General features: G+C 36.3%; 1 protein-coding gene across 1 annotated transcript in view; it reads left to right on the forward strand.

The window, feature by feature from the left end:
- The first annotated feature begins 1,265 nt into the window (after positions 1 to 1,265).
- LOC116568192 (GTPase NRas-like) overlaps positions 1,266 to 13,313 on the forward strand; it is a 46,226-nt gene continuing 34,178 nt past the window's right edge. The window contains 2 exon segments of the mRNA XM_032303724.1: positions 1,266 to 1,303; positions 9,615 to 9,683. Of these exon segments, the coding sequence (XP_032159615.1) occupies positions 1,266 to 1,303; positions 9,615 to 9,683 (107 nt within the window).

Here is a 13,313-nt window from a genome sequence, read left to right on the forward strand (position 1 = left end):
AATATTCTCTTTGTTGTACATTCTCAATAGGTGATCCAAAATTTCGAAGCCAGAATAAAAGTGTGGACATATATGAGAAATACGAATCCTACTTAGAAATAAAAAATCCATGATTAATTTGAGTTCCCTTCAGAAGTAAACCCTGAGGCTAGGGTTTGAGAAGTAGGCTATTTGGCAAGTGATCTCAGAAAATATTGTTAAGAGAGTGGAGAAAAGAGGCAGGAAAGGGAAAGCACAAGGCAAAGGGTAAATTTTCAAACAAGTACCATTGGGGCAAACCAGAACTCTGGAGTCCCTATAGGACAGATTTTCCCACAGTTAGCTCATTCCAGGAGCCTATGTTATTTGTATACTGAGTCTATCATCGGTCGGGGAGGGGAAGAGACTACAGTTTAACACTACTGATTTGTTGTGTTGGTACCTTCAGGCAATTAGGTGTCCAAAAGAGTCTTAAATGGTGGGGCCTCAGGGTTTATAGATGGGGCATTGGCTACAACTTGTGAAGCCAGATTTCTTTTGGATTTTATAGCAACTGGTGCTATATCCTTAGGAATTTAAACACATATATTCACACAAATTTGACTTAGGAATAATCTTCATTTGCATTTAAATGTAGATGTGTGACCAGCATAAAGGCAGAGAACTGAGACAAGATGATGCACAAGATGGATAAAGTGGAAAGGATAAATACTGTGGAATTAGATGGACCAAGATTCAGATCCTAGCCTTACTAGCCAAGTGAATTTGGGCAAGTAATTTATTGTGCTTATCTTCTAAAGCAATTCCATTTTCTTTATTGGCAAAATGAGTAAATAATATGCATTTTGCAGAGTTGTGACAACATAGTTCAAGCTCCTATATTAATGCTTGTGCTATATTAGTATGTCAGTGAAGGATAGTTATGATCACTAACGTCTGCATGAGGAATACCGCCACCATCATAATTGGTAACAGTATCACCATCATCATCACCATCATCACTATCATCATCATCATCACCATCATTATCATCATCACCATCATCATCATCATCATCATCATCATCACTATCATCATCATCATCATCATCATCATCATCATCACCACCACCACCGTATCATTTTTTTCTTGCTCAAATGCTTGATGGTTTTCCTGCAAAAAAACAATATACCTCTTGTGATGTAATGGGAAAAAAATCAGAACAATCTTCAGTCTTTAAAAATATGTGAGAAGAACTCAAGACTTCTCTGAAATGAAATGTGTCATATTTTTTATTGCACTTAGCAATGGGTGTACAGCTGCTTACGCTGGAACACTTAGACAGGTACTAATTAACAGGCACTAACAGCTTCAAGGGAAAAGAGTTATGTAAATACTTATTTAGACAATATTTAAAGTAGTCATTACAGAGATTCTTCAAATTGCCACATATTTTATGGTAATCTATTTTCTAAAATGAATCAACAGGACTAAGCCATTCTGTTAAAACACCATTTAGTAACAACTTCATACAACTGGCTGCATCATCGTATGGATCCATATAAGGATTTAACACAGTAATTCCTTTTCCTCTCCTTTGAAAATTATAGCATTAAAGAGAAACACTAGTCACTTGCATAAAGTAACTATACTAACTGTGTTATCACTGAGTCTACATACCTGAAGAATATGGATAGTTTAGGTTCCCAAAGGCACCATGACCTAAGCGTATCATTAGCTGACTGAAGAAGTCACTCTTTGATCTCTCAGTGATTCAGATGTGGAAAACCCAGGAATTGTTCTATCTTAACTGAAAAGCCCAGTGATCCTGATGATGATAACTAAGGATCTTCCCTTTATTGACCATATCTAGCTCCATAATTTTAAATACCATCTTTGTGCTGATAACTCCATATTTTTATTATTAGTTCAAATTTGTTCATCTAAAGGTCTCTTTTCAAACTGCCTCCATCTCAATATCTTTATCATAATGATTAACAGGTGTCTCAATATTACACAAATTAAAATAGTGGAATTTATTTCACCTCCTCCTCTATTACCTGCGGTGCTCCTCCTCAAAGCAAATCTTTGGGATTCATCTTTGATTTTTCTCTTTCCCTTCTCTCCTCCTCATTTCTAATACATCAGCAAGTTCTTTTTTTTTTTTAAGATTTTATTTATTTATTTGACAGAAAGAGAGATCACAAGTAAGCAGAGAGGAAGGCACAGGGCGAGGGGGGATGTAGGCTTCCTGCTGAGCAGAGAGCCTGATATGGGGCTTGATCCCAGGACCCTGAGACCATGACCTAAGCTGAAGGCAGGGGTTTAACCCACTGAGCCACCCAGGTGCCCCTACATCAACAAGTTCTAAAGATTTGTCTCCAAACTATTTCCTGACCATGTCTACATATTGTCACTCCACTGCCTCCATCCATTCCAAACCACCGTCTTCTATTGTTTGAACTTCTTCAATGATCTACTCTTTGGACTTCCTGCTCCAAACTATATAATACTTTATCAGCCAGTGTAGAAAGGTATCTCTTCAAAAACTCGAATCAGATCCTATCATTTTTTAGCTTAAACCCTTCCAGTGGTTTCAGCTCATACTCCAAATAAAGTTTAAAATGCTTACCAAAACATACACAGACCTACATGGCCCTGTGCCTCTTGGAATTCTTTTTCCCCCCTAGTGCTCTCCTGCTTACTTCTCAGGCACAGAAGCTTCCTTTACTGGGGACATACTAAGTTTATTCCTTATTGTAATCTTGCCTTTCAGGCCATCCAAAATATTCTACTCCCAAATCTTTCTTTCTTTCCTTTTTTTTTTTTTTAATTTTATATATTTGAGAGAGGGAGAAAGACAGAGAGCATGAGCAGCAGGGAGGGATAGAGGAAGAAGCAGACTCCCAAACTGAGCAGGGATCCCGATGCTGGCCTAGATCCCAGGACCCTGTGACATGACCTAAGCCAAAGGCAGATGCTTAACTGACTGAGCCACCCAGATGCCCCTCCCAAATCTTTCTAAGACTAGATCCTTATAATTCAGTCCTGAACACAAGTGTTATCTTTTAGGGGAGCTTGTTTCAGCAACCCTATTTAATATCTCCCCCATATCCTTTTTAGTCACTCTATATACAATTCATTTTTTTCTTCAAATCATTCACAATTCCTTCAAATGGTCCTGTTTATTTATTAACTCCCTATTGTCTATGTTGTCCACTAGAATATAAGATCCATGGGAGCTGGCAGTGACTTGAACTTCATGACTATAAATGGAGTTCTCTGGGTGGGATAATGTGCTCCTATGTATCTAGATATTTTTACCCCATCTGCTTAAAGAGACTCTGACATGATGCCCAGAATGGATTATCCAGCCACTCTGAGTTTTCCATGAATTGTTTTCTGGTATCAAATAAGCTATCTTCCTGAGGAAGAGTGGTGATAATTGAAGTTATAATACTTCACAACCTCAGAATTGTTTTTATTCCCATGTAGGGATGATTGATCTGACTACAACTGGAATGTATCTGTCATGCCAATCAAATGCCCAGCTGGGTGAGGTCTGACACTTGGAGACACTGTTGACAGGATAAGACTCTGGCCAGATTTGTTTTATACAATAGAATAAGTTTGAGTGTTGGTTACCCAAGAAAATACTACATTTTGACCAGCATCATATTTGATATAGATTATTACCAAGTAGAAAAGTATAATGAGAAGGATGGTTATTTAAGATACCCTAATAAGAATTCTGGGACCTCTTTTCTTGGTCAGGTCAGCATTGCCACAGTTTTATATAGTGGAAGGCTTGCAGGAGTCCTTGTTTGAATTTTTTTCTCTGCTGTATCCATCCTCCAGAGTCTACTATAGCCGGATCTGTGATTAGCACCAAAACGATTTTGGGTTGAAATTGTACAAGTTGCTGATATATTAGTATATGATCTATAATGTTCTACTTTTGCGATCAGAGAGAATATACAAGGTGAGAATCAAAAGTTTGTTTGTCCAAAAATTCTTTGCAAGTTGACCTCCTAAAAAATTCTAAACCTGGCCACAACTGAATGCTTAAGGCAATCATTTTTGGTAGAGAACTGAGGAGGTAAATCAGATCATTCATTTTCCATGCTATAGAAGCTACAGCTACAAGGCTTATTTCAGCTCTCCAGTCACATTAGGTATATTAGCTATTTATTGTTGCATAACAGATTACTTCAGAACTTAGCAGTTTAAAAGAACAGATATTTATTATCTCACAGTTACTGTAAGTCAGAAATCCAGGAGTGATTAAGCTGGGTGGTTACATTTCAGTGTCTTATGAGAATGTAATCAAGGAGAGGTACCAGGCTGATAATTTCAAGACTGACTAAAGGAGGATTTACTTCTAAATTTCACTTATGTGGCCTTTGTCAAGATTCAGAAGTTCTGTTTCCAAGGTCACCTGGGCTTCTCCACAGGGCTGTCCCATGACATGGCAGCTGGCTTCCTCTATAGTGAACAATCCAACAGAGAGAGAGAACCAAAGATTGAGGACACGGTGTTCTTACAGTCTAACCGAGGAGGTGACATTCTACTGCATTCTGTTCTTTACAAATGAATCAATATGTCCAGCCTACACTCAAAGGGAAAAAAATTAAACAAAGCTTTGAACACCAGCAAGTATGAATCTTTAAAGGCCATCTCAGAAGCTGACCACAACACTTTAGAGGGGTAGGTCATCCCTATTCATAAACAGTATGCAGAAAGAATAGTGTTGGTTTCCTCAGCATCTTACTGCTGGATCCTTGCCACGGATAATGCTAGTAAGTGTTGGTGTTTCCTTAAACATGCAATTTAGAAGTCTCTCTCCTAGTTTGATTTCTTTTTTTTTTTTTTTTGAGATTTTATTTATTTCTTTGACAGACAGAGATCACAAGTAGGCAGAGAGGCAGGCAGAGAGAGAGAGAGAGGAGGAAGCAGGCTCTCCGCGGAGCAGACAGCCCGATGTGGGGCTCGATCCCAGGACTCTGGGATCATGACCTGAGCCGAAGGCAGAGGCTTTAACCCACTGAGCCACCCAGGCACCCCTCTAGTTTGACTTCTGACTGCATTAGATGCCTGTGTGCCATCCAAGAATGCAGTGAGGAATCTGAGCTTCTGCTACGGCTTCCATCTCCATGATTTTCTCCTTTACCTACTATCAGCCCTGTCAAAACTGGTTTGTTGCTATTTAAGCAGCTATAGCATGGATTCTTTTCCCACACTTAGTTTTGTTGTTGTTGCCTTAGTATAATATATACTGTCAGTATTTCAAACCCAAATTTTCCCTAAATTGTGCACATTTCCTTTTACTAGATTAAATCCTATTATGTTTTAAAAGGATTTTTAATAGAATTTAGGAGAATTTTAATAGGATTTATTGTACATTTTCTTTCTAAAAAAAAAAATCTCTCCTGGAGATTTCTGACGTGTTACACAGCAGTTGAACTAGATTTTCCATTACCATCACACTGGGGATTACTTTAACTTTCATCTTGCAATGGATTCTCTTTCTTGGATTATTTTTTCCCCTTTTCTTGTATTTTGATGTTGTTGCTTAAATTATTGGGTTCTGTTATTAGCTTCTTGAAAAATAGTATACAAAAGCAAAATTGTAAGATACTGGTATGCAATTCTAAGTTAGAAATTGTTTTTTTCTCAGAATTGCGCAGTCTTACTTCACTCCAAAAGAAAATATTACCCTTAAAAAGTCCATATTTTTGTATAAGTCATGTTTTTATTTTTGGTTTACCTCTCTCTCAAAGCTATTTGTCTTCAGTGCTTTAAAATTTCATCGTGATGTAGGTTAATTAATCCATGTCTTTTGGTTGTTTGGTAGGCTCTTTAAATCTGGAAAGTCTTATCTTTTACTTTTGTGACATTTTCTTGACTTATTTTATTGATGATTTCCTCCCCTCTATTTTCTCTTTTCCCACTTTATGAAATATACATTTTATTTATTTTTTTTTAAAGATTTTATTTATTTATTTTTCAGAGACAGAGAGACAGCACAAGCAGGTAGAGGCAGAGAGAGAAGCAGTCTCCCTGCTAAGCAAGGAGCCTGATGTGGGACTCCATCCCAGAAGCCTGGGATCATGACCGGAGCCAAAGGCAGAGGCTTAACTGACTGAGCCATCCTGGCATCCCTGGAATATACATTTCAATGCTGTTGTCACCCCTCATATTCTCTTTGATTGGACGATTAACACCTGAAACACTATTTTGGACAAAAAGGAAAAAGAAAATTTACTCCTGCTTTAGTGTGTTTATATATTGTAAGTGATAAGTAGAAATTAAATGTCTGTATTTAATCCATCATCTTTATCTGGGCATACTGAATTTTTTTTTTTACATTGATATATGGCATCTCTATATAAATTTGAGTTATATTTTACTAAAAACATTTAATGTAATTATTGCCTTTATATCCCTTATCTTGCTGTATTTTTTTTCTGAGCCCTTTGATTTTTTGTCCCCGCTTTTCTGGCTTCTATTGAGTGAGTTGGGCATTTTTTTTAGTATTCCTTTTATTGTCCTACTTGATTTTTGGCTTCTTTTCTTTGTACCATTTCATTACTGGATTATTCTAAATGTTACAATGCTCAGACTTAACATTCTCTTACGAATTAACATACTATTTCTTATAAAAGTAAGAACTGTGGAGCATTACAGTTATATTAATATGTCCTCTAGTCTATTTTGTTACTGTTATAGTAAATTTTACTTTAGATCTAGGATAAGCCCTATAAAAAGGGTCACTATTTTTTGTTTAAACTATGAATTAACTTCCAAAGAATTTAATAAAAGAAAAAAATGTCTTTTAAGAATCTTCTCTTTTTACCCACGTACTTACCATTAAATTACTTCTTACAGACTTTTATTTCTATCTGTTATTATTATTGAGGGAGCTCTAGTATTTCTTGTAGTGTAAATCCATAGACAACACATTCTCTAGATTTTTATTTTCTGCAAGTGAATTTATTTGACTTTCATCTCTTAAGGGTGATTTTGCTTTTCTGTTATCTCAGGTTAACATATTTTTTTCTTACAGCACTTAAATGTGATGCTTCCTCATCTCTGGCCTTTACTGTTTGTGATGCGAAGTCATTCTTAATGTTGTTCTCTTATAAGTAATCAATCCTTGTAAGTATGGACTTAAGTAAATCTTAAAACTTAATTTAAAGTTTAAACTTTAAACTTAAAAGTAAACTTAAAGTTAAAACTTAAAACTTAAGTAAAATGTAAGGAAGTATGACTGCAAGTAAATCAGACCTTGTAAGTAATGGGTCTCCACCTCCCTCTCAACAATTTTTTTTTTCATTTTTTTTTTTTGGCATACGTAAGTTTGACTCTAATCTGTCTAGTTTTATTTGTTTGTTTTGTTCTATTTTGATATTTGTCCTTCCTGGGGTTCTCTGAACTTCCTGAATCTGGATAAAAGAAATTATCTTTTCTTCCCTCTTTCCTCTATTCCCTTTCTAAAATTCTAATTACATGTATATTAGCTGGCTCAATTTTGTCCCATAAGTCTTTAAGATTTTACTCAGTTGTTTTAATCTTTTTTTTCCCTTGAGTATTCAACTCCATTTGAATACTCAAGGGAATTCTTTCTTCTGTTATGCAGTATGCTATTAATCTAATCTAAGAAATTGCGGATTTCACATATTGTTTCTTTTTTTTCCCTTCAAGTTTAGAGTTTCCATTTGGTTCTTTTATGGAATTTCCATGTCTTTCTAACTACCCCGTATCTTTGCCCATTATCATTATCTTTTCAATTTTCTAAGTTTTTATAAAGGTTTATAACTTCTGTTCTAACATGCAGATTAACAACTGGAGGCCTAGTTTGAAGCTTTGTTAGAAGGAGTCTCCTTTGGTTTTCATTTTATCCTTCAGTATAAATTTTTGGTGTAAATTGAAAGCACAAGGTGTTTACTAAGTCCCTCTAAGTTGGCAGGACCTGAACTCTGAACCCCATCTCTTCGGTAACGGGCCACTACCGAAATCTCTCCTCAGTTCTTAAGTATTCCGGGTGTTGTTTTCTCCTAGTGTATCTGAAGTCTTGAGTTACGTGTGTTTAGGGTCATCCCAAAATCGGAGAGGAATTTGCATACTTGTGACTGCTCTTTTTGAAGTTTCATCTTTCTTTGGTGTCCCCGTCTCCATTTCCTACTATTGCGGGAGCTGTGTATTCAAACATATGATTTCCCAGCCAAATAAAATTGCTGCTTTCTGCTTGAGTTCTGTCTCTGCATGAGCTACAAAACTCATAATGCCCTGAGAGAAAATGTCAATATTGAGTGTGGATCTCATCCAGTGTGCTTCCTTTCTTTTCAAAGATTTTTCAAAATACTTTCTCCAGGTTCTCTTACTTGCATATCAGGAGATTTATCATAGGAATTGGCTAAATGATTATGGAAGCTAAGAGGCCTCAAGATGTGTAGTTGACAAACTGGAGACCCAGAACTGCTGATGATCTAGTTCTAGGCTGAGCCCTAAGCCTCAAGAACCAGGAAAAATGGTAATGTAAGTGCAAGTCTGAAGGCCACTAAGTTCGGGGCCCAAGAAGAGCAGATGTCTCAGTTTAAGTCTAAAAGCAGGAAAAGACTGATGTCCCAGTTCAATACAGTCAGGCAGGAGGAATTCCTTTTTATTCAGCTTTTTGTTCTATTTAGGTCTTCAATTAATTGGACGAACTATAACTCATATTGGGCAGGGCAATCTACCTTAATCTATGGCTTCAAATGTCAACCTTGATATAGAAACACCTTCAGAGATACATGCAAAAGAATGTTTGATCAAATGTCTGGGTACTCTGTAACCAAGTCAAGTTAACACAGAAAATTAACCCGAAGTAGATTTGAGTTCAGTGAAAGAAGAAAATTCTCCAAGAACTTCATTCTTACTTAGGTTGCTTTCTCTCAGTTATAACTTGTGCTAGTCTTTGAAGGGCTCAATATATTGTTATGTAGAAAATTATGGGTGGATTTTGGCATGGTAGGCATACACACCTGATAGATGGCATTCCTTAAAATAGGATCGAAATTAAGCTAAGGCTTAAAGAGAGTGGGCAAGCATTATGCTATTTATTTATATTTTATTGTTAGGTATCATGAAAATGCAAATAATATTGACTTAAAAAATAGAAATAAAAGGATATATTGGACTTCATTTATACCTTAGTCAAGACTGTGGTATTATATCTCTGTGACTCCCTTGGTTCTATCCTGCTTAGTGTGTCACCTTTGTTCTCAGGATAGCTTATTTTATAGGACGGCTCTATTTTATAGGATGGCTAAAGAAATTCCAGTCTCCATACCCACTATCAAAAAAAGTATAGTATTAGTGTCTCAGAATTATCTCATAAATCCTTTACAAATGTTCTAATTAAGTCATCCCTTACCTAATTTTTTAAATAAGATAATAAATGTAATGAGTTTATTTTAGTGCCTGGTATATTATCAACAAATATTATCAGTTGGCAAAATTGTTTCTGTTCCTTCTGAGTGAAAAGGAATTTAGTGTGACTTCAGGTCACACCTCTTTCCATGTTCCCAAAGCAGGGTAAAAGGGGGTGATCTTGATCTCTCCTATTCTGTAATGACATTTTAGTGTGAATAAAATTTGCCTATTTTCTCTGCCAGGAGTAATTTGTTGGGAATGGGACCAAATTATGATAATGATTATGGCGACGATGATGACAGTGTCAGGTGGTGAGTGAATGATTCTTTACCAAGTGCTTTCTTAGATGTGATCTTATGTAACCCCTATAACAATTATAATAAAATGATCTCTCTGGGACCTGCCTATTTATGGAAATGCAAGGATTGCAATAGTACCTCTCAAATCAGAAGTAGACAATTGCTTATACTGCATGTCCATAAGAATTGTCCTACTTGGGACTCCAGCAAACATTAGAATCCCAAAAGCTACTACAACTGTCTGTGATCGTCTCAGAATCAGCTCACTCTCTGTTTGGGTGCTCAGGATTCAATTTTGTCCAACAATATGCGGATTTTCCTGCTCTCTATTTGACAAGTCATTCCTGAGTTATCTTCCAAATTTAAGATGAATTGCAATAATTTAGTCTGAAGTAAAAGCTAATATGAGCTCATATTTTTGGACACAAAAATAGAAAAAGTAGTGATATCTGTCTTAGTTAAGTAAAGCACATTTATAGACACTGTCTCACTTGATCACCACAATTCTGTCAGATAGGAAGGGCGAGTCGAATAAATATTTGTTAACTGCACAGTATGTGCTAGGCTTAGACTTTAATAAAAATATGCACAAATATAAACAACTCTAACTCTTGGATAGTCTTAATGCCAAATGCATGACTTATTAATTATTGATCTCAACTTTAGAAATTAGGAATTTAAGGCTCAGAGCGGTTAAGTGACTTGCCCAATAGCACACAGCTAAGAACAAGTGAAGCTGGAACTCAATCTAGGTCTTCTGATTCAAGTCCTGTGAATTTTGCCTTATCACAATTACTGCCTCTGACACTAATGATGCACATTAGAGATATATTTCCTCAGCTTTTTCTGTTGGTTGGCTTTTTAAAATAGACTCAGAGAATAATTTACTGTCTCCTTGTGTGTGTGTGTGTGTGTGTGTGTGTGTGTGTGTGTGTAAAGCCTCTCTCCATTTACATATGCTTCTATTTGCAGATTCATAGTCTAGACGGCCACGGCTGCAAGTATTCACTGGTGGGCCATTATGATGATGTTTGCTCTTTCTCACTAATATCATAAATGGGTGTAAGGTTTGATAGCTCTAAGTGACAGAAAAATATTTTTATAGGTATAGCAGGCACCCATGTCTTTGTAATTAAGCTTGCCTGAAATGAGACCAAATGCATCAACATATTTATGCCTTGGATTGTGCAGTTTCTTTCTGTGTTATTTTATTAACATAAAGGGTGCCTTTAATTATGCAGAGCTACAAACTGCATTATTGATATTCTATAAACAGTAACTATACACGACTCTAATGAAGCAAAAACAACACGCAGTCTCTTGTTTTTTAAGATTCTTAAAAGTCTATATTATGAAATAAAAGTAGTTGGAGGCATTAGCCTCCTTGAGTTGTTACTATGTATGGATATGGATGTAGTCATTTTCATTATTGGGATTTCCCAACTCCATACCTTTTGTTCAAATTTGCCTGAATTACAGTAACATTTAAAAAACGATATTGGAGTTTTGTCACCTGACTCTACTTGACACACTTTTATTTTTTAACTTATCTTATTCCACATAGTCTACAGAGACGTTTGTGAGACTATCTCAAAGGTGTTGACTTCTACTTGGCATTTTATTTGGGACTAACAGTCAAGCTAAATTCTTAATGGATTTAAAGGAAATCGCTATTTTCTATGATCAAGTACACTAAATGCCTTTCTACTCAGATTTGTGATGCTTTACCAGTTGATTTAGGTTTTGAGAGATAGAGTGAGAAATATGGATGGTTGGAGGGAGGGAACGGAAGGAGGAGGGAAGGACGGAGGGCGGGAGGCAGAGAAAGAGTATAACTGCTCACTTGCAGTTGCATGATCTTAACCTTAATGGTCTATTTGTATGTAAGTCAGATGGGATTTATTGCTATTAGAAAATATTATGGAAGATCATGAAAAAGGGAATCATAAAAGTAATGACTATTGTCTTCCAAGCTTAAGGAAATTATAAGAATTGACAAATCAGGAGGTTTTGTGTTGATTCATTCTATTACATCTATGATACTTCCAGCCAGAAACCCTTTTTATACCAGGATAAACTGAAAAATTAAAAAGTTTGAATAAAATGACTCCCAGTATTTTATTGTTCTGGAGGTGAAATATATATATGCCATTGGAACCATCTTTATATTTTGTTCTTGGTTCAAAATTTTGCTACAAGTGTATTTATGAGCTTTTTAAAATGGCATTGCTCTCGCAAAACTGTGCTACTAGGTGGTCTGATCTTTTATTCATTCCCTCTCTCAATAAATACATAATAGGTATTTTCTCTCTGGATAAAGAAGAGAATCAACCAGCCATGATCCCTGCATTTCTAAAGTTTATGGTCTTCTTGGGTAGAAAGACATTATAGAAAAAGTCACAAAAACAATTGCAGATTTTGTGATTAGCAGACAAGAACATTAAAATAACTATTAAAGGGACACCTGGGTGGTTCATTCAGTTAAGCATCTGCCTGTGTCTCACATCATGATTCCGTGGTCCTGAGATCCAGTCCCACATCAGGCTCCTCGCTTGGCGTGCTGCTCCCACTGCTTGTGCTCTCTCTCTCAAATAAATAAATCTTTAAAAAATAAAATAAAATAACTACTAAAAATATTATAAACTATAGGTAAAGATATATATGATGGTTGGATATGGGGAATTCTAGAATGATATGAAAAATAAAAGGAAGTAAAGAAAGAAGGAAGGAGAGAGGGAGGGAGGAAGGGAAGAAGGAAGGAAGGATGGAAGGAAACCAAATGGAAATTCTAGAAATAAAAAATACAGTGTCTAAAATGAAGATAATCCATTCAAAAGATGAAAAACATACTGGGATACTGCAGAGAATCAATGGACTTAAAGATTCATCAATAGATATTAATAAACTGGTGCCAGAGAGCATGATAAAAAAGAAATAATGAATCAATCCTCAATTACCTGATGAGGTCATTTCAAGCCATTTTAAAAAATATGCAATTGGAGTCCCAGAAAGAGAAAGGAGACGTAATGGGGCAGAAAATACTAAATACAGAAAAATAATGCCTGGGAAGGTGGTTCAAGATGGTAGCATAACAAAATCCTGAACTCACCTCCTTCCATGGACACAAAAAATATATAGCTACAAATGAAACAATCCTCTGTGAAAAAATCTTGAGAACTAACTGAACACCTGCTCCACAGCAAAGGGTAAAAGGACCACACCAAGAAGAGTAAGAGAGGAAGAGACATGCTCTTGCCAAAAAACCTACCCCCAGTGCAGCAACCCACAATCAGGAGAAATTTAAACAAAACAAAACAAACTATCAATGGAGCTTCTCCCTAAGGAGCAAGAGGTTTTTATCCCATACTAGACACCCCAGCCCTTAGGTCCTGCACTAGACAAACAAGCCCCAAAATATCTGGTTTTGAAAACCAACAGTAATTATGTTCAGGAGAACAGTGGGCTATAGAGAAAAGATTTTGCTCTTAAGGTTCTCCCACATAGATCCACTTGCCGCAGGATCCAATACAAAAAGCAGCTATTTGAGAAAAGCCTAGATCATAGGTTAAGTCCATTGCTCCCACCCCCACCCCACCATGCTCTAGTCCTGCTTGCACAACAGGACAGGTGAGCCATTCCAAT

This window comes from Mustela erminea, chromosome 10 (genome assembly GCF_009829155.1).
Source record: "Mustela erminea isolate mMusErm1 chromosome 10, mMusErm1.Pri, whole genome shotgun sequence".
NCBI classification, from domain to species: Eukaryota; Metazoa; Chordata; class Mammalia; order Carnivora; family Mustelidae; genus Mustela; species Mustela erminea.